Below are 19,976 nucleotides of genomic sequence, written 5' to 3'. Positions count from 1 at the left end.
ATTAGGGTATATACACCGGCGGCGGTCCTGCCGGCGCCGATTCCCGTCGGTCCGGATCTGATCGGGACCGACGGACGGACGGACGGATTTCCCCTCGCGACGAACCGTCGCGACGGATCGATCGGCGTCGGTTTCGTCGGCGACGGTTTCGCAATCGCGCGCGCCCGTCAACCGGAGCCGGGGCGTTACCAAAATATTTACCGAAAAAACAACGGCTGCGGAGCAATTTAATGCCGTTGCAAAACGATTCGCAGTCCATAAACAAACCAAGGTCGCCGCGGAACCGAACGAAACGGGGGAGAGACCGCGCGCGGCGGAAAATTCCAGATCGCGACCGTCCTCGAATTTAAACGATAATCAGAGAGACAGAGCGAGAGAGAGAGAGAGAGAGAGAGACAGCTATGGAGGAGAGATCGGGCGAGGCGGAGAGAAAGAGCGCTGCCGCGCGCACTATGAACCAGCGCGCGAAACCTCGCCTCCAAATGAACCGTCGATCTTTATCTAGCGCGGCTCGCGGATCAACAATGGCGCGGCCACGATACGGAAGATAAAGGTCGGATGCGTATTGCGCGCGCGTGCTCGGCCGATCGGCAAACCTGTCAGTGGATCGCCAGAGGCGTTAACAACGCTGTGAGAATCGAACATCGTAAGATTCGTCTGTTCTCTTCCGAGAAGAAGAGAGAGAGAGATATATAGGTCGACCAGGAAACGCATGGGAACGCGATTTCCGCATTGGCGATCGATCGATCGTCGCGGCGGTATCTTCGGGGTCCGCGCGATTCTGTCGTTTAGGATCGTCGGTGTACGTATGTATGTTCCGGGAACCAAGGCGTCGCGATTTTTACGTTGCCGCGACCGGCGCTAATAATAATTTCCCTTCGACCTCGCGATCGATAAACAACGGATCGCGGAACTCGCGGTGTTTCGGTGCAGAGCAAACAAATCCTGGCGGCTCTTAACGAGCGATTCATGGGTGCTGCGGCGCACCGGTGACGCACGTCGGGAAACTTCTGACGTCGGCGCGTCCCGAGGAGGCCAGAAAATCGACGGGGCCAATGTCAACGTGGGGAAATTCGCGGGAAAATTCGGCAAGATCGTGCGGCGCGGCGCGGCGCAGCGCTTTGATCGCGGCCGACGCGTGGGCTCCTCCGCGCTCGATCGCTGGCTAGATCCGCGCGCGCGGGCCGACGCGTTGAAAATAACATCTTAAACGTCCCTGACGAGGTGGGAACGTTCGGTTCGCCGCGGATACAGTGTTAGCGCGTGATTTGCACTTCCTAGTCTATCTCGCGGCACCAACACAGAGATTCCTCGCGAGCATTCTCCGCGCGATACGCTTCTATGAGCGAGCTGGTCGAAGAGAGAGAGAGAGAGAGAGAGAGAGAGAGAGAAGGAGAGACTGCGCGAGAGAAACTCTAGCACTTGCGAGCGCTACACGTGTGCGAGCGCTCGGTGTCGGTGTAAAACTAACAATAATAATAAGGTTGAGTCATGTGGGGCCTTCGAGAGCAAAGAAGGGCCTTGATTTGTGCCCCGGGCAAGGCGAAGATCTCTGTCGCTCCGCTGCTCGATCGTTTCTCTCTCTCTTCTTCTCTCTCTCTATCTCTCTCTCGCTCTCTCTTCTTCCTCGATTCGACTCGACTTGCGCTTTTTTGGAGCCGGGAACTCGACGTCACACAGAAACCGACTCGAGGGCAAGCGGATCGTGAAACGCGTACTGAAATCCGCAAGCGGACGCCGCGGGAATTTTCATCAACCGGGCTTCCTTCGGATGCAAGCGATACATAATACTTTTGACCGGCACTACGGACATTCCGAAAGGACCCATTATTTGGGTCGGTTAATCCCTTTGCACGATAGCAACGGGACAGACTCGCGATCGAGATTTTATATACGATCTGTTAATTGTGGACGGCGTTTATTTGTTGTATATCGAAACAAGATCTGATTCTTCCGATATCAAAATCGAGGAATATTTCCCCCTCCCCTTAGTGAGAAATCGTGTTCGCGTTCGTATATGAACGGGAGAAATCTCTTCGTTGCAAAATGTTTAAGGATTACAAACAATAGAAAGAAAGAAAAGAGAGAAATACAATGATGTGAAAGAAATGGGAAAATAAAAATTATAATGCTAATAAAAATGGTAATGATAATGAATATAAATTAGATGGCAGTAAAAGAGGAAGACAAAAAAGCAATGTTTGATAATAATAATAAAAGTAATAACAAAAGTAATAGTAATAATAATAACAATAATGAAAATAATAATAATAATAATAATAATAATGAAAATAATAATAATATTAATAATAATAATAATGAATGATAATAAAATCTCATAAAAATTATAAGATCTCGTTTACTCAGACTTTGAACAACTTTTGCAATACTTTTGTAATAACTTTTGTAATTATATTATTGAATAAAGAAATTCGGTGAATCATTTTCCCTAAAAGCGGCTTCGCGCTTCCAATCTATCCTGCAATAAAAAATTGTAAAGCTGTCATTACCGACGATGAATCCGAAATAAACGACAAGACACGAGAATTCGACAACAAGTTCTTTATGAAAGAACGACGTGACGAATAATCACCGCTGAAATCTGTTGACTCTGGGATTGTAATTCGAGGGGCCAATGAAAAACCGCGCGGCGAATCGATCGCGCCGCGACGAACGATACAGCAACGTGGAAAACACCATTGAAATTTTCGAGCGAGGATCGAGCATATCGTTAAGTCACATCGCGTTTAATGGTCGTTGGCAAGCGGGACAGCTTCTTTGCCGGAGCGGACGGACACTTTTCAACGAACCGCTCGACGGACCTGCACTCGCGTGGATCATCGATAAAGACACGTTCAATTTTTTTCTTTCTTTTCTCCTTTTCCCCATAATTCGCGTCTACTCGAGCTCGTGGTCCTGACAACCGCCGGTTCGTAAAACGCTCTCACGCCAGTCGGACTGTCCGACAATCTGCTCGCTGATTCCGATCGATCCTCGAACTATCGCAGCTTTCGGCGGATTCGTTTCCGAGACTGGACTACAGGGTGTCCAAAAAATGTCTCGCGATCCGAAAGCGGCGGGTTTCTCGGGTCATTCGAAGCAACTTTTTCCTTTAGAAAAATTTTCTCCGAGCCACCGTTAACGAGTTATCAACGAAAAACAGTGACCAATGAGAGGCGAGCTCGGCTGGCGCTCCGTCCCTTCGGCCAATGCCGCGTCGCGCCGGCCGTCCGACGCAGCGGCAGTGGTCGCGAGGGCGGTGCGTCGACCGCTCGAGATCTCATTGGTCAGTGTTTCTCGTTAATAACTCGTCAACGACGCCTCGGAGAAAACTTTTGTAAAGGAAAAAGTTGTTTCAAATGACTTCAGGATCCCGCTGTTTCCGGATTGCGAGACATTTTTGGGACACCCTGTATAGAAGACTCATCCTCCGGACCCGGGATAAACGTCGAAGATTAGGTCAGGCGACCCGTATCCGGATGGTTCGCGACGAATGTTGGAAAATTCGGGCCGACTGGCGCGAGAGAGATTCCGGCCTCGTTAATTAATCTTAATTGCGAGCGCGGAGCCGCGCAGGCTCGGGCCGCGCTCCCGTCTCGTCAAAATCGAAATTGAAATTGAAATACCGGTGTATCAATTACTCGGGTAGGCTCCGCACACGTGACACGTTAAGTGCGCACACGATCCTCGAGCCTTTCACGCTGCGATCTCCTCGGCCGCGGCGCGATATTAATAACAGTTTTCAGCACGTCCTCCTCCCGTTTCAAATCTATCAGTGGCCCGTAATATCTATCACGGTTGATCGCAGGTGATGATCGCCGAAATTCGAGTAAATAAAAGCAACGGTCGGCGGGGATCGTTCCCCGGTGATCTTCGATCTAAACCGGTTCCGCGGCGAGCGGCGGACGCGGGTCGTCGTGAGTAAACGCAACAAAGTACTCGACAGAGACAGAGAGAGAGAGAGAGAGAGAGAGAGAGAGAGAGAGAGAGAGAGAGAGACCGTAATGAAAAGGTTATATCGGAAGTGACGAGCTATTTTTAAGCGTAACAGGCACCAGAGTCGTATCGCCGGTTACGCGTCCTATTTATTTCCGTTGTAAATACGAGCGCCTTGCTCCCTCCCGACTTCATTCTTAGGCGATGCAGTTGCAACTGCATTCGACGAAGCGATTGTTCCTCGATCGTATCTGGTCTCGGTCCGTTTTTTTTTCGACTCGGTTTTCGAGACCGATTCGTCAAATCTAAACAAATTTTAGCGGTGTCTCAGAATCGCCACTCGAGTGCAAAGGGTTAAATTTAGTAACATTGGCTGCAAATGGGTCTATCTTATCGATATTGTTTTGTTAACGAATTAAATTTTATGCTCTCCGCGCTAATTATTTGAGGTTCGATAGTGGAATTGGACTCGGTTTTCGAGACCGATTCGTCCAATTTCACTATCGAACGTCAAATAATTAGCACGAAGAGCATAAAATTCAATTGGCTAACAACAATAGCGATAAGATAGACGCATTTGCAGCCAATGTTACTAAGTTTAAGTACCTTTGCGCTCGAGCGGTGACTCTGAGACACCGCTAAAATTTGTTACATCACGTTCTAAGGTAATCTTTATATTAACAAAGTTTAGATTTGAAGAATTGTTAAAAGTGTAACTGTTGTGCGAGTCGCAAGACTCAATTTCACATGCATAAAATGCACCTTATCGTATAAAATGTAAATACTATAAGTCAGAAAAATTATTTTAGATTTACAGTTAAACTAGCCTCCAGTGCTATTGTATATAAATAAATAAAGATATTTATAAAATATTAATTATTTGTTTAATGGATCCATTTAAATATATCTATGAGGACAGAAGATATTTCTACATTTATAGTTGATCTATTATTAAAAATATATTATAATAAACTTAATAATTCTGTGATTTATATTTTATAAATTTATAATATATGTATAATTATTTATTTATAGTTAATTAATAAAATATTTAAATAAAATATAGATATTAATATACAATATAATAAAACGTAAATATATATTTAAATATATATATATATATATATATATATATGTATATATAATATATATATTTAATTATAAATTTTTATAATTTATATATATAATTAATTTCATAAAAATTTAATAACAATTATATTTAATATGCTTTTCTTTTCGTTATTGTAAAAACGATCGTCTACCCTGTGTACACATAAATAAGTTAAACGAAACGAATGCTCTCGAGCAAGTAGGATTCCTGGATCATCGGACGATCGATCGAATTCGATCGATCGTCGGAGCGTGTCTAACTAAAAATCAAGGAATCGTGAATCATTCGGCCGAGCGCGTTCGACGGGAACGCCGTCGCAAAGAAGCGCCGTAATTTTTGCGCAGATCGACGGACGACGAGAGATCAGCGTCGAATTAGGCAAAGCGTGTCGCGTCTTTTTTTCCAGCCGACCAACGAAATCGTGTCAGCCCCCGATCGATCACGACGATCGCAGAAGCGACCCATTCGCTGTCACAATCGCGCCTCGACGGCGATCGCGAGTCGTCCTGTAAGATCGGCGGCGCGTTCTTGCGCCACGCGAATTCGAAACTCACAACATCGTTGCAATTCATCGATATCACAATGTCACCGGCCACGTTGTGCAAGCTGCACGGAAAGCGACACACGCGCCGGCCGTGTCGAACTTTGAACGGAGGCCCGCGCGCGCATTTGCTCTCGTGCGTTCTCGTCGATCCAACGGACGAGATGAGCAATTGTTAATCGCACACTTTTCAACCGTGCCTCGCGCCGGGATTTGCATAATTGCACGATTCCACGCCGGATCGAGATTGTCGCCGACGCACCGCGTAAACAGGGTAATTAGCGCGGTTCGAGGGGCATCGTTCCTCGCGCCGATACTCGCGATCGCCGGTCTCCCGGCTGTTCGCTATTCCCGATCGTTGATCGTTGATCTACGAGCTGGCTTCTTCTTCTTCTTCTTCTTCTTTTTTCTTTTTTCTTTTTCCTTTCATTGAAACGGAGAAGCTTTATCTCCTACGATCGCGGAACAGTTTTAATTATTCCGCACACGCGTCGCCGCGCGAGTTACGTACGCGTTTTTCCTTTCTTCCACAGTTCCCCTTTCTTTCCATTTGCATGCATGCATGCATGTATTCTCTTTTTCCCTCGTTTTCACCGTCTTCGTTTAACTTAATTTATTATTAACGCTTCGCGTTAAGTGTCGAAGTTCAATCGGCGACCACGGAGTCATGCACGTGTCTCCTTTATCTTCGCGACGAAGCCGGTTCTACCAGGTGAAAGTTGAGTAAAATAATAAATAACTCGTGAAGAAAATAATAATATCAATTCCAACAATTCGTGGCAATGTCATCATCGTCATCATCGTTTCGTTTCAATCCCTTCCACTGTGTCCGACAACGTGTCCAGACGCAATTATGCAAAATTTCGTACGTAACTTACGAAACGCGAATGTTGTGTATGCTTCTCTTTTAAATCGAAATATATTTTTGCTCTCTTCTGTTATCAATATTTATAATACGTCGACGCGAAGGTCGGCACGCGGTTAATGTAAATTTTCCTCGTCGTCCAGGAATTTACGAGTGACAAAGAGGTGCTAAGGTTGCAATTTACCATGGAAAATACAATATTAAGTTCAACTCTTTCGTATTTCAATGATCCTGGTCGCATTCGGCTCGTTCGATACATTGCGATGGGAATGAACTTCGAAACACGTTTAATAATTAGTGATATAGCTATGTGACGCACACGTGTTAACGCCGAGACTTTTCTCACGCGTACAGAATAAACAATAATATACTATAATATACTATAATGTAATATATACTATAATATACTCTGATATACTATAATAGACTATAATATACTATAATATACTGTGATATACTATAATAGACTATAATATACTATAATATACTCTGATATACTATAATATAATATATACTATAATATACTATAACATAATATATACTATAATAGACTATAATATAATGTATATTATAATATACTATAATATAATATATACTATAATATACTATAACATAATATATACTATAATAGACTATAATATAATATACTATAATATAATATATACTATAATATACTATAACATAATATATACTATAATAAACTATAATATAATATATTATAATATAATGCATTCTATAATATACTATAATATAATATATACTATAATAGACTATAATATACTATAATGTAATATATACTATAATATACTATAATATAATATACTACAATAATATACTATAATATACCATAACAATAATATATTATTACCAATGGCTTCCTCGACCCGCGTCTAATATTAACAATAATAACATTACTACTAACAATTGTAATATTTCTTTCTTCCTAAGTAGCTTCGAATTCTCGCAGCTGTGCCGAGAGCGTGTTCCAGAAGCCGATAGTTTGACGGAACGTCAGCGAATCGAGACAACAGATCGTCGTGTGGATCTCGACGCGATCTTGATCGTGAATAGACAGGTCGTAGGAAAGGGAAGCGAGAATGCCACCGGCTGAGAGAAACAGAAGCGAGTGTGGCCGAACGGCGGTGTACACTATAGGCACTATATACGTACAGCACACGCGCACGTATAGGTGTTGCTGCGAGAGGCGGCCTTCCAACCTCGCGGCGGGCAGCCTTCCGTTTTTATTGCGCTGCGAGCCGCGCCGAGTTGCCGCGCTAGCTTCTCCCGGCTCTGTCTCGGCGTTGTTCACGGGGCCGGCGGGGCTCCCTCGGTCTGAGACTTGCCAAGTTAAACGATCTCTCACCGATGGACAAGCCGTGACATCACCGCGGCACCGGAATCGCCCGCTAGAATTCCATGCACGCGGCCGGCGACGCGACGCGCCGCTCTATTTCCACCTTCGAACTGTTTTCCGATTTAACCCGCGCTGTCCCTAACTTCGCCGCCGCCACCGCCGCCGCCGCCGCGGTCGTTCTGACTCATCTCGTCAACGTTTCCCAGCAGCTCCCAGCGATTTATGGGATCCGCGGCGCACGGAGATGCGGCGCTCCGAGGAAGCGACTCGCGCGCCGCCGAACACGCCGGCGATTACGACGCGCGTGCGAGCACCGCCAGTTCTGTGCGGAATTATTGTCAAACGTGTGTCGGGGTCTCTTTATGCGAAACAAAAGTTGTTGTTCGGCTCGATTAAAACAGGACAGGTGTGTTCGCCGCGAGCGTGTATCTTCGCCGACGCGATTTCACACCGTGGCGAGATTAACGGTGTCGACGGTGTCCGCGAATTCTCGCGCGTTCTCCGCGAAGTTTCTACTTCACCTGTTGACTTCGTTCACAATTGCGTAAACGCTGCTGCGGTACGCGAACGAGAGGCAGGTCGGTAGGAAATAAGATCGAAATTTTCCGCTGGAAAGATCGTGGAGGATACGATTCTGAAGAAAGGGAACAGGTGGTCGAGCATGGATCTCGTAAGTGGGTACAATAAGAAAGTCTCTCTCTCTCCCTCTTTCTCTCTGTCGATCGCGACGACTCTTTTTCTCCGCCCTTTTGGCAAGATTCTTCGGGACGAGAATAATTTTTGGGCGGCGACGGCGCCGCGGGGTTACGTAACGGCGGTCGGGAAATAAAATGACGCCGTATCGCGATCGAAATTCCTTGAGAAACGATTTCGTCTCACTTGCACGGATTCGCGGGCGACGAAGTTCACGCGTCCGACCGACACGTGTGTCTCATTTCACGTTCACGTGTCGCGCGGCTATTTCATCTATTACGTTAATTGGGGCGATCGTGAACGTTTTCCTGTTAATCTTAAAGGAAAGATGGATCGACGGATAAATAGGGAGTGGGAGAGCTGAAGAGAGAGAGGGAGAGAGAGAAAAGGGGAGCCGGCGATTGAGACTAAGAGAGAGAGAGAGAGAGAGAGAGAGAGAGAGAGAGAGAGAGAGATGGAGAGATTGCAACTGAGAGAGAGAGAGAGAGAAAGAGAGAGAAGGAAAGACTGCGACTAAGAGAGAGAAGGAGAGACTGCGACTAAGAGAGAGAAAGAGAGACTGCGACTAAGAGAGAGAATGGAGAGACTGCGACTGAAAGAGAGAGAGAGAGAGAGAGAGAGAGAAAGAGAGACGACGACTGAGAGATAGAGAGAGAGAGATAAGGAGAGATGGCGACTAAGAGAGAGAGAGAGAGAAGGAGAGGCGGCGATTGACAGAGAGAGAGAGAGAGAAGGAGAGGCGGCGATTGACAGAGAGAGAGAGAGAGAAGGAGAGACGGCGATTGAGAGGGAGAGAGAGAGAGAGAAGGAGAGGCGGCGATTGACAGAGAGAGAGAGAGAGAGAGAGAGATAGGAAAGCCAGCCAGCGAGTGAGCGAGTGAGCGAGAGAGAGAGAGAGAGAGAGAGAGAGAGACGTCGTTTTCGCACCACGTGTCACAGTTCGTCATGCGGCCGCAATCGAGCACGTTATTATTTTATCGTTGACGAAGTTCCATTTGGTTCGCGTGTTTCGAATCTCACGCCCTCGCGCGACAACGAGCGTGCCGCCAGACACACGGTTCAAGAGGCATGCACTTAATCGTACATTCCGCTGTTTTGAAGGTAAACCGTTCCAAGGTGAACTAAACACAGCCGGGGAATAATTGTTTAATCGGCGCAGCAATAACATTTGATTCAGCATTATTCTCGCTTTATACCTGCTGCTGCTGCCGCCGGCCGGGAATGATTTTTAATTGGTCGGCTGGAACAACAGCGGCCGCAGCGCGTCGGCGCTGTGTTTGCTAAATCGAGAAACTATCGGGCGACTCCTCGCACCGATACGCGTTGCACGAGAGCGCGGTGCATCGAGATGCACCGGCCGACTCCAAACATTGCATGTCTCTCGTTCGATTCGCTGAGCGAAGCCAAATTCGAACCGGGTTCGACACAGACGAGGATTCAAGCGTGCTCCACGGAAATCGTAGAAATTTAAATATGGATTTAAAGTATGACCGTTATTCGTTTCTTCTAAATCGTAAGAAAATTTGATTCTTCTGTCGTCGAAGTCTGGGAACGAAATTAAATGGAGATACCGTAATGTCTCTCTTACTGACGCTCAGATTGTGTACAGAAATGGACAATTTGGGAAGAGGAGATACGATTTTATCCGAACCTTGCGACTCGTTTTTATAGTTGTTGACAATCGATAACCATAAAAAAACGAGCAACAAGGCTCGAACAATCGTATCTTCTCTTCCAAAAGTGTCCATTTTTGTGGACAATCTGAGCGTCAATTAGAGAGACATTACTGTACATACACAGAAAATAAAAATCGTCTCGTTCTGTCAGTTAAAAGTGTCTATCACGCGTTGCTTTATAAGAACGACAAAACTGAATGTATCTAGACTTTTCACTATTTCGATTACAATTTAAGCTTCTCATTTCAGTCTTTAACTTTAATTTCTTCAGATATTGGTTTACTGTTCAGTGTTAAGGACGAACAATTGCTAATCAACCTAGCCATGAATTAGGTTGGGGAATAAGTTCGTATCGTTTTTATATTTTCTTTTATTTTACAACGATTTTTTGCTGTTCGACAAAGTGTATAATATTCATTCGATAGAGCTCTTTTTGCTCTACAAAACTGTGCTAATCGTCTTTTCGAGTAATTTAATTTTTTATTACCTTCGAGGCTTAGAAATGGAATATCCAGGAGGTAAAAAGCAAGATTTTCGACACCTTCTCTTCTTCGCTTTTCGTCGAGGCCAAAAAGCTGCCGAAGCAGCCCGGAACATTTGCAACATATACGGAGAAGGTGTCATAAGCGAGTTTGCAGCACGGAAATGGTTTGCGAAGTTCAAAAATGGCGATTTTGACGTCGACGACACGCCCCGCGGCGGAAGACCTTCCGAATTCGACGAAGAGCGTCTCGAAGCACTTTCGAAGGGGGACGGTCACCGAACAAGTCGCGAATCGGCCGAAAAAATGAACTGCGATCATAAAACGATTCTCGATCATCTTCGTTGAATGGGATTTGCCGAAAAATTGGGAGCCCGGGTGCCTCGCGAGCTTAACCTTTTAGGTACGACTGAATTCTGCGCGAGGCTATTTCTCTGGACGGCAGAGTCTGATTATGTACTGTACAGAGTGTCTGTATATTGTTAAGATACAGTTATATTGTTAACAATTATACTGTTAAGACAAGTCTGTATATTGTTAACAATTATACTGTTAAGACAAGTCTGTATATTGTTAGCAATTATATTGTTAAGATAAGTCTGTATATTGTAAATCGCTGTGAAGACAAAAGAAGTGTGAAACAATGCATATGAAGACGATTATGTGATTCAAAAGATGACCGAGTGAAGATGACTAGAGTAAGCCACTATAGTGGCGCGTCGTTCAGAGAGATGACATCCGCGAAAGCCACTATAATGGCGCGTCGTGCCTAAAAGGTTAACGAAAACAACAAAGAAAATCGCCTTCGAATTGCTCGATAAAAACGCCACGAACTTATTCGCCAACGACCAATAACTTCGGTCGCATCGTCGTCTTCGCAGCGGCGCGAAGACGCGCGTGGTGCAGCGATCGGCGGAAGAAAGTCCCCGAAAGTGAAATGCCAGAAACACGGCCGATCCCCGATTCGGTGGGATCGATTCACCTCGGCAGCCGGCTGGAACGGAGAGCGGAGAGCCAGCGAACGGTGTTCGCGCGGCGAATTTTTGTTTCCTCTAAGAGTTTTCGATAGCCTTGACCATGACCGAGTTTTTCATGGTCTTAGGGGGCGACCCGCCTACCTACACGCAGGGCGTTCGTTCTCGGTTGTTACGTCAGGGCACTGGGGGGGCCCTGCCTGGCACGGGAAAGGTTAGGTCCAGTCTACGGTCGAGCGAGACTCGAAGGTCGTTGGTACGTATGAACGGGTAGAGGCGCGCGGATATTCGAAAAACCTGGTGGGGAAACGGACGGAGGGCCAGTGGATTGGTGGGAGCGAGGACCGGGCGAGGCCCAACTATCCCCCACCCCGGCCGCGCGCGGCTCGCGGGAGAGTCAAGGCTCTGGCCCAATTTGGGTTCGTAGACCTAGCCGGACGATAGGTCGCACGTACACGATCACTTCTTTTCTTTTTTTTTCGCGGAGGCTTCGGCTCTAAGGTCATTTACTTTTACCGGGCCGGCTTCAAGGCTCGCGCGCCGCCTCGTCCGCGAGTCCTCGAGGGGGGAAAGAGGGGGGCGGTTTAGCTGGCTCGGGTGCGGAATCGGAGTCTTCGCGAGATGGGGAACGAGCGCGAGGCAGGTGCAGGGAACCCGACCTATATTTCGCCGCTCTCGGCCGCCCTTCGAGGCTGCTCGAACGATTCCGTTTGTTGAAGAAACGCGCGCCGCGACGACTGTGACCCAGACCGCCCACCGATTGTTTTCCTTAGCCGGAACAAAATAATAACGATGATGACACGGCGCGATGCGATGCGATGCGGCGCGATGCGATGCGGCGCGATGCGATGCGGTGCGATGCGGCGCAGGCGACATCATTATTTTTGGATGTCGCAGAACGCTGTGCAACGCGCAAAGTAAACATCGACGCAGCAGGCCTCGATCTTGAACGCCAGACGCGTTACGTGCGCCGCGCTCTTATCCAAGAGTCGCGTAATTGCCGCTGTCGAACCGACCAACAGAACGCAGAACGAACGGCAAGGACGAGCGAATATCGCGGCCGGCTAGCGAATCTCTCTGGGCGCCGATTGCGCATCGATTACGCTTCCAGCAGCGCGCAAAAAAGTCGCGCGATTTTAACTGAAATTCTCCTGCTCGGTTGTTTTCAACGAACATCGTTTCCGGATCGAGATTGTTTCGAACGTTTGTTCTGGTCCTTTTCTCTGTGTGCGGTGTTTAGTTAATGTGTACTGGGTGTTCGGAATGGTTGGGACCAGGTACCGAGGTCAAATGGATGAAAAATGTTCATTGTGATGTGAAGCTTTTAAAGATATCCATGATTTATTGTAGCAGTTATGAGAAATGTGCTCGAAAATTATGGTAACAATGCGGGCTTTACTTTGTCGAATTAGAGACTGTCGAACTCTTTCGAATAGTCCATCTGTATTGGAAATTATAGTGAATGCATTTTCAATTGATCCCAGAGTTGATCGCTTAGATTTTTTGAATGAAGCATTTACGGTTTATATGAACTTTTCTCATCTATTTGACCTCAAGTAAACTATAGAATAAGCGTGGTCCCAATATTTCTGGCCATCCTGTATATACACGTCCTGCGTATCGAACTCTTTCGAATAGACCATCTGTATTGGAAATTGTAGTGAATGCATTTTCAATAGATTCCCAAAATTGATCGCTTAGATTTTTTGAATGAAGCATTTACGGTTTATATGAACTTTTCTCATCTATTTGACCTCAAGTAAAATATAGAATAAGCGTGGTCCCAATATTTCTGGCCACCCTGTATATACACGTCCTGCGTATCGAACTCTTTCGAATAGACCATCTGTATTGGAAATTATAGTGAATGCATTTTCAATAGATTCCCAAAATTGATCGCTTATTTTTTTTGAACGAAGCATTTGCTGTTTATATGAACTTTTCTCATCTATTTGACCTCAAGTAAAATATAGAATAAGCGTGGCCCCAATATTTCTGGCCACCCTGTATATACATGTCCTGCGTATCGCTGTTTACTTGCTAACTTTTTTCAAGATCCCGGAAAAAATTTTTAAATTACTTTGTTATTTCTTCGTTTAAAATTTGCCCGAAGTAATTACATCGAAAATAACAACGAACAAAAAGATATTATTTTACGAAATCATCGCGACGATACGTTACAAGCAAAAAGCTGTAAACCAGTCCGAGAACATTAAACATAACTTCGGTATTACTTCCAGCAATTATTTCAAACGATTATCAAACACAATAACATGTTATTCGAAATAATGTTTCAATGAATGTTATTCCCGAAGGGATCGCAGCTATGAAAACAGCTGCGAAAACAAACAGCGTGTTATTGGAAACGATGTTTCGATCAATGCCGTTTCGAACGCACCCGGGGTGGGGTCTGCCCCACAGTAACCGGCTCCGCCACCCCAATACTTTGCGGCGCGTTGTTTCGCCATCTCGTGTACAACTAAATGGATCTAATTTCGATCGGCTGAATACTATGACGGTGTTCCGCCGATAAAGTTAGGATATCTGCAAGAGAGAGATAGAGAGGGAGAGAGAGAGAGAGGTCCATTCGGTTTGACGTCCGGGAGGAACGAGGCGAAGACGCGATCGACGGAGGCGGATGATCGCAGCAGGAGGACTGGCCGAGGTCCACGTGGTGCCGAACTTCAGGGTCGCTGGTTTATATGGGGCGCGAGGCTACGGGGCCCTTATAGCTCGCCGGCATCTCAATATTTATCGAAGGTATAGCGACGGTATCGCGTCGCTCGGTCGCACGCGCGCGCTCGCTAGCACACGCTCGACGGTTTTGGCCCTCGGCCCTGGGCGCCGCGAAGGTCGCCACGTAACCGGTCGAGAGAATTAGAGAACGAAACGACCGAAGAGAGAAAAAGAGAGAGAGAGAAGGAGTGTGAGAGTGAGAGAGAGAGAGAGAGACGGCGAGGTAAAGAGAGAGGAACGACGAGAGCGCGAAACCGCGCGCTTTACTATAAATCTCTTAACTATATTAGAGAGAGTCGCGAGGAGTCTTCTGAGTTGAAGCCAAAGCGGCGAGGGTACACACGATCGCGAGTGGGAGGAGCGACGAGGTGGAAAGAGAGAAAGAGAGAAAAAGAAAGAGCAGGCGGACACACGCTCGAGGGCCGAAGGTTGGCCTAGGCTGAAAATACGTGGACGAAATATAGTTGCGTCTTATTTCTGCGCGCGGATACCTGCACGAGCACGAGTGAGAGCTCGAGCCATCATCCCCGGCCGCTCGTCTGTTTACATCGGACGCGTGCAATGCGTTGCAACGCGAAAATCCAGCCGCCGCCGCTGCCGCTGCACCACGATGCAGCTCGCACGGTTTTCCCGTTTTGCGGCGGAACTTTGTCCTTGCAGCGGGCATACTTCGTTCTCGCGAATTCGAGCGAACACGGAAATTTAACTCCTGTATTAATAATTAATTAACCTCTAATTAACCCTTATTAATACTTAACACGTTCCGTGCCGAGCTTTTTTTACTCGAATCTTCACACTTTGATATTTTACTAAAACTTGATGTATTACGTGCAATTATTAATTCTCGTACACATAACAACGTAACAAAAACTTATCAACGCCCATTCTTGCGGTGGAAATTGATTCTTCGGTTCTAAATTTCTTGTAAACAATTTGTTCAGTTCACTAAGTAAACATGCAAGCGTGTACCATCGATGGTACACGTGGCACGGAACGTGTTAATATAACCTCCAATATATTAACCCTTAGGGGACCAAAACTATTTATTTCCAGTTTACACAATCTCCCAAGTCCAGACTGTTTTTCGGACGAAGAGGAATATTTTACGGAAAATTTTTGTATCAAATATTGAGAAGAGATATTGATTTTTTAAAATAAAACTTCGTTGATACATTCTCATCGAAACAATCGTGCGCTTCTTCCAATGTTTCCTGCCAGATTTTACGGTTTCATTGATTTCTGCCGCGTGTACGGCGGCATTGGGCCGTTAAGGGTCGATCCCTGTACAAATTCGTGCCAGCAATTTCTATTTATTAATTGACTAATTAATTGACACGAGATTAATTGTCTGAGACACCATTTGGTGTACGCAAATAAGTTCACACGAGTTCTCGCACGAGTAGAATCGTCTCAAGATAATACTAAGTGTGGGATGACATAGTGAAGATCGCACGTTCGAAGGCGCGTCGCGGGAAGAAAAAATCGACTGTTTCGTGATAGGCTAGTGGCGGTTGTAAAAATACGGTTTACGCAGTTTCGTTGCTCGTACAACGTCTGATGCGATCGAAGAGAAGATCATCGGAAACCAGTTCGCAGCTAGCAGGCAGAAGTAATTAGCCTAAGTATTCCCCAGAATCTCGGGGCAGGATATAATTCCGTCGGCGACGTATGCTACAATGAATTCGACGATGGTCCGACTTGTCGCAAAGGATGATAGCGTTTGATCGAGCTTATACGTTGGACAGATCGTGAATTTTCCAGAGCGCGTCGACGCAGTCGTTCGCTTTCCGACGAAAATGCGTGCTAAACATGTACATTAACCGACTGGTTTATCGATTTCGTAACGAGAGCCGAGGCGAGGGAAAAATTCGGTTCTCGCAAAGTGAAATTGCACCGGCTGGCATTGGTAGACACGAGGAACCAGAGGCGAGCGTTCCTCGAGGTACCCGATACGACCGTTGCGCTTGCAACTTTGTGGGCGCGATTGCGAAACAATTCACAGAAGAGAAATATTGGGACTATTAGGCCCGGCAGTCGGCGAGTGTATATCGTGCTCAAAGGTAGAAACGGCCGTACACGGAGCCACACAAGTTTCTCCGCGCGCGACCGTTACGATAATTTTATATAATCGATAGAATAGTAACGCGAGCTACGTTCTCGACCAGCAGAGGCGGCTCGCGGAGGGGGAGAGAGACGGAGAGCGAGAGAGAGAGAGAGAGAGATAGAAGCAGAGAGCGAGAGAGAGAGAGAGAGAGAGAAAGAGACAGAGAGCGAAAGAGAGAGAGAGAAAGAAAGAGAGAAAGAGAGAGAGTGGGAGGGGGGTGGCGCGCGGGGAGAAAGGTATCGATTCGTAAAACGCTGTTTACAATTGCGTCTATAAACTGACCGTAGAGAGAACCGAGGGGGCACGCCGTAGAATTTAATCGTTTTTATGTAAACCGATCCATCTGGTGGTATACCGAACCATAATGCGTGATCACTTCCTAGATCGTATGCGATTACCGTCCGGTTGCTCATTTTCACCCCAGACACACGACCAGAACCCACCACTCGCGCGCGCGAGCTTCGCCGAGCGCTCGAGCGAGCCCGACCGAGAGCTCGAGATTCGCTTTTACCCGGAGAAAAGATTTCTGGTTAGGTAATCTCTCTCTTTCTCTCTCTCTCTCCCCCCTTTGGTCATTCGATCGCGACGCTTTCGTTGAACGGCCATTATTGGACCGCATCTTCGGGGGGAAACCCCCCTCCCCCCCGTTCGTCGCACGATTATCCGGCACGATCGATCGAAAAACAATCCCGAAAAGCAACAAACGATGCGCGCGGCACGGCACCGTTTCGTGAACGAAAGTTCGCGCGGAAGGTCCATCGGAAGCTACGGAATTAGCTGTTACGGAACCGTTGTCCCGAGCGAGACCGACGCGCTCTCCGCTCGAACGAAGTCGCTCGAAAATAAGTCCTTCGCGTACGTCGACGCGAGACACAATAAGAGAAGAGACAAACATCGGGGAGCAACAACGCTCTAACACGAAGGAACGATAAACGACGCTCGAGGACGTGTAGTGCGTAGCTTACGACGGGAAACCGTCGACGTTCAGAACGAACGTTCGGAAGATCGTAACGATCGAACGATCTCGAAAACCAGCGATAAACATCGCTCTAGCGGGTGCGACGATTCTCGGTTCGGATCGGTTCGGAAGATCCGCGCGAGTGCCGGCGCGGTGCAGCGTTCGCGGTAAGTAGAAACGACCAGCCATGGACAGACACGCTAGACCAGCTTCTTATACAATAGCGCGCGTGCACGACGGACTTTTAAGATTCGATTGTCTCGCAAGCACCGCGCAGGCAAGCATCGTCGGGCTAACGATCGCGATCGTCGGCTGGTTTTCGTTTCCGCGGCACTTACTGGGACCGTAAATCGCGGGACGTTCGAACGCGCGCAACGTGTCGCGTCGCCGCGTTCGATCTCGCCGGACACGATCGTGTGTTCCGATGATTCTTACCTGTGGGTACCGGTTCGAGTTGTCCAACGCTCTCTCTCTTTCTCTCAACACGCGGAAACGTGGACAGTTTTTTCCCCGGCGTATCCCGCACAGAACACCGGTTTCCCGCGCACACACTCCAACAGAGAGAGACAGACAGACAGACAGACAGACAGACAGTCAGACTGACTGATAGACGGACGGACGGTCGTATAATCCACTTCCAGTCGCTTCCACTAGCTTCCAGTCACAGAGCTTGAACGTAAACAAACGGCACACGCGAGCGCGGCGGGTACTTCCGGCGCGCGGAGGGCTCTCGGATCCTGCCCGGAAACCGAAAAAACCGATCGTCCCCTCGGATCCGAAGAACGATGATCACTCGCGCGCGCAGTCGTGGATCCACTCGCTGGATCCGCGGTAGACCGAGCGACCTGGCGCCGGTCGTCGCGACGATGGCGAGCTTTTGCGCACGGTGGTTATGTCTGCCCGTTCGGGATAGGTTTCTTCGTCGTTTTCGTGGGATATCTCGTGGAAAAGCTCGTATCGGTGGAGCTAGCTCCCCTCGTGGTCCCTTGTCGGGGCTGCAGCCTTCGGCCGGGGGTTAGAGAGGAGGTGGAGCAAGCGGTTGCGTCGCGGGGTGGTCGCGTGACACGACTCGCGAGGCGTGTGCGCGCGAGCAAGTCTTTGGCCGGAGCGCGAACGAACGAACACTGAACACTGAACGTAACGCGCGAGCGGCGAGCCTCGGTTTGCCTAGCCTAGCCGCCACTAAACGCCACTATCCTAGGTTAGACACGCTCGCGACACTCTCCCTCCTTCCTCCTCCACCACCTCATCCTCCACCCACCTCCCCACCCCCCTCGGGATCGTAGCCCTCCCCCGTTTCGTCTCGTCTCGTCTCGTCTCTCTCTCATCCCTCTCGTCCCCCCTCCTCTCTAGCGGTTCGCCAGCTCGCTCGCTCGCTCTCTCGTTCGTTCGCGCGAGAGAGCCGCGAACGAGCGAGCGAGCGAGCGAGAGAGCGAGCGAGCGATTCTCTCTCCGTCGCGCGCGCGCGGCCTTCGCTCCTGCTCGCGTTCTCTGTCCGTCCTGCTCGCGCTCGCCTCGCGATCTCGCGTCCTCCTCGGATTCTAGGCGATCTCTCTATGTACATAGAAGCGTGTGCGGGGGGTAGCCGCGCGCGCTCTATCTCTCTCTCTCTTTCTCTCTCTCGCGCGCGCACAACACACAACACGGAACACAGAGAACACCACACAGCACACGTTTCTAGCTCCACGCCGCTCCGCGCCGCGCGGATTCGGAGCGGCCGAGAGCAGAGAGCGCGCGAGAGGTGGGGGCTCGTAAGGCCATAGCCACGGCCACCGAGTCGCACACTCTCTCAAGCCGGGCCGGCGCATGCACGCACGTACCACACAGCCCACAATCCGCGAGTAAAGCTCCTACACACCACCGATCTGCTCTCTCGGCCCGCGCCGGCCCGCTCCCGCCCGCTCAGACCGCGCGCGCGCGCCAAACATCCTAGAGCTAGACCATAGCATCGCGCCGCGCCGTACGTTGCCTCGCACATCTTCGCACATCCTGATCCATAAAATCACGCGGGCCAACGGCGGGCAGTACGTTTATACTGAAAACGCGAGTAGCATCGACGCTCGGACGTCGGGACTCGGGTCCGTCTGGACCCGGAGTATAAATATTGCTATTTGACTATCTGCTTTCCGAGAATTAATTTTCATGTTCTCATGCATCGTTAATACTGGCTTTACAAAACGCGTCAAAGTGGCGCGTGCCTAATTTTTTAATATTATTATTATTTATTTATCAACGGCCGTGTTGCCCTTTGTGTATATTAACAGTATACTGGTACATCGATATATAGGAAATATATGAGCCGTTTATTTTGAAAGTTCGTTTCTACTAAAAACGCGAGTAGCATTAACGCTCGGACGTCGGGACTCGGGTCCGTCTGGACCCGGAGTATAAATATTCCTATTTGACTATCTGCTTTCCGAGAATTAATTTTCATGTTCTCATGCATCGTTAATACTGATTTTACGAAACGCGTCGAAGTGGCGCGTGCCTAATTCTTCGTTATTATTATTTATTTATTTATTAACGGCCGTGTTGCCCTTTATGTAC

General features: G+C 47.9%; 2 protein-coding genes across 5 annotated transcripts in view; one reads left to right on the top strand and one right to left on the bottom strand.

The window, feature by feature from the left end:
• The window catches only part of Eip74EF (Ecdysone-induced protein E74), a 332,864-nt gene that overhangs the window by 282,710 nt on the left and 30,178 nt on the right, over window positions 1-19,976 (bottom strand). For 2 of the 3 annotated variants that reach the window (XM_033465703.2, XM_033465705.2), the window contains exon 1: window positions 17,865-18,627. The exons of the other annotated variant lie outside the window; for it this stretch is intronic. The gene's annotated coding sequence lies outside the window, so the exon portion shown is untranslated. Of the gene's footprint in view, window positions 1-17,864; window positions 18,628-19,976 lie in introns of those variants that run through there. 3 annotated transcript variants of the gene reach the window in all.
• Window positions 8,454-19,976, top strand: part of Ctr1A (Copper transporter 1A) — a 55,417-nt gene continuing 43,894 nt past the window's right edge. For both annotated transcript variants that reach the window (XM_076525340.1, XM_076525321.1), the window contains exon 1: window positions 8,454-8,477. In XM_076525340.1, coding sequence (XP_076381455.1) covers window positions 8,469-8,477 — 9 coding nt within the window. In that variant the 5' untranslated portion in view covers window positions 8,454-8,468. The remainder of the gene's footprint in view (window positions 8,478-19,976) is intronic.

Source organism: Megalopta genalis, chromosome 1, assembly GCF_051020955.1.
Source record: "Megalopta genalis isolate 19385.01 chromosome 1, iyMegGena1_principal, whole genome shotgun sequence".
NCBI classification, from domain to species: Eukaryota; Metazoa; Arthropoda; class Insecta; order Hymenoptera; family Halictidae; genus Megalopta; species Megalopta genalis.
Note: the sequence above shows the minus strand (reverse complement) of the source record. Positions and strands in the feature narration are given on the sequence as shown.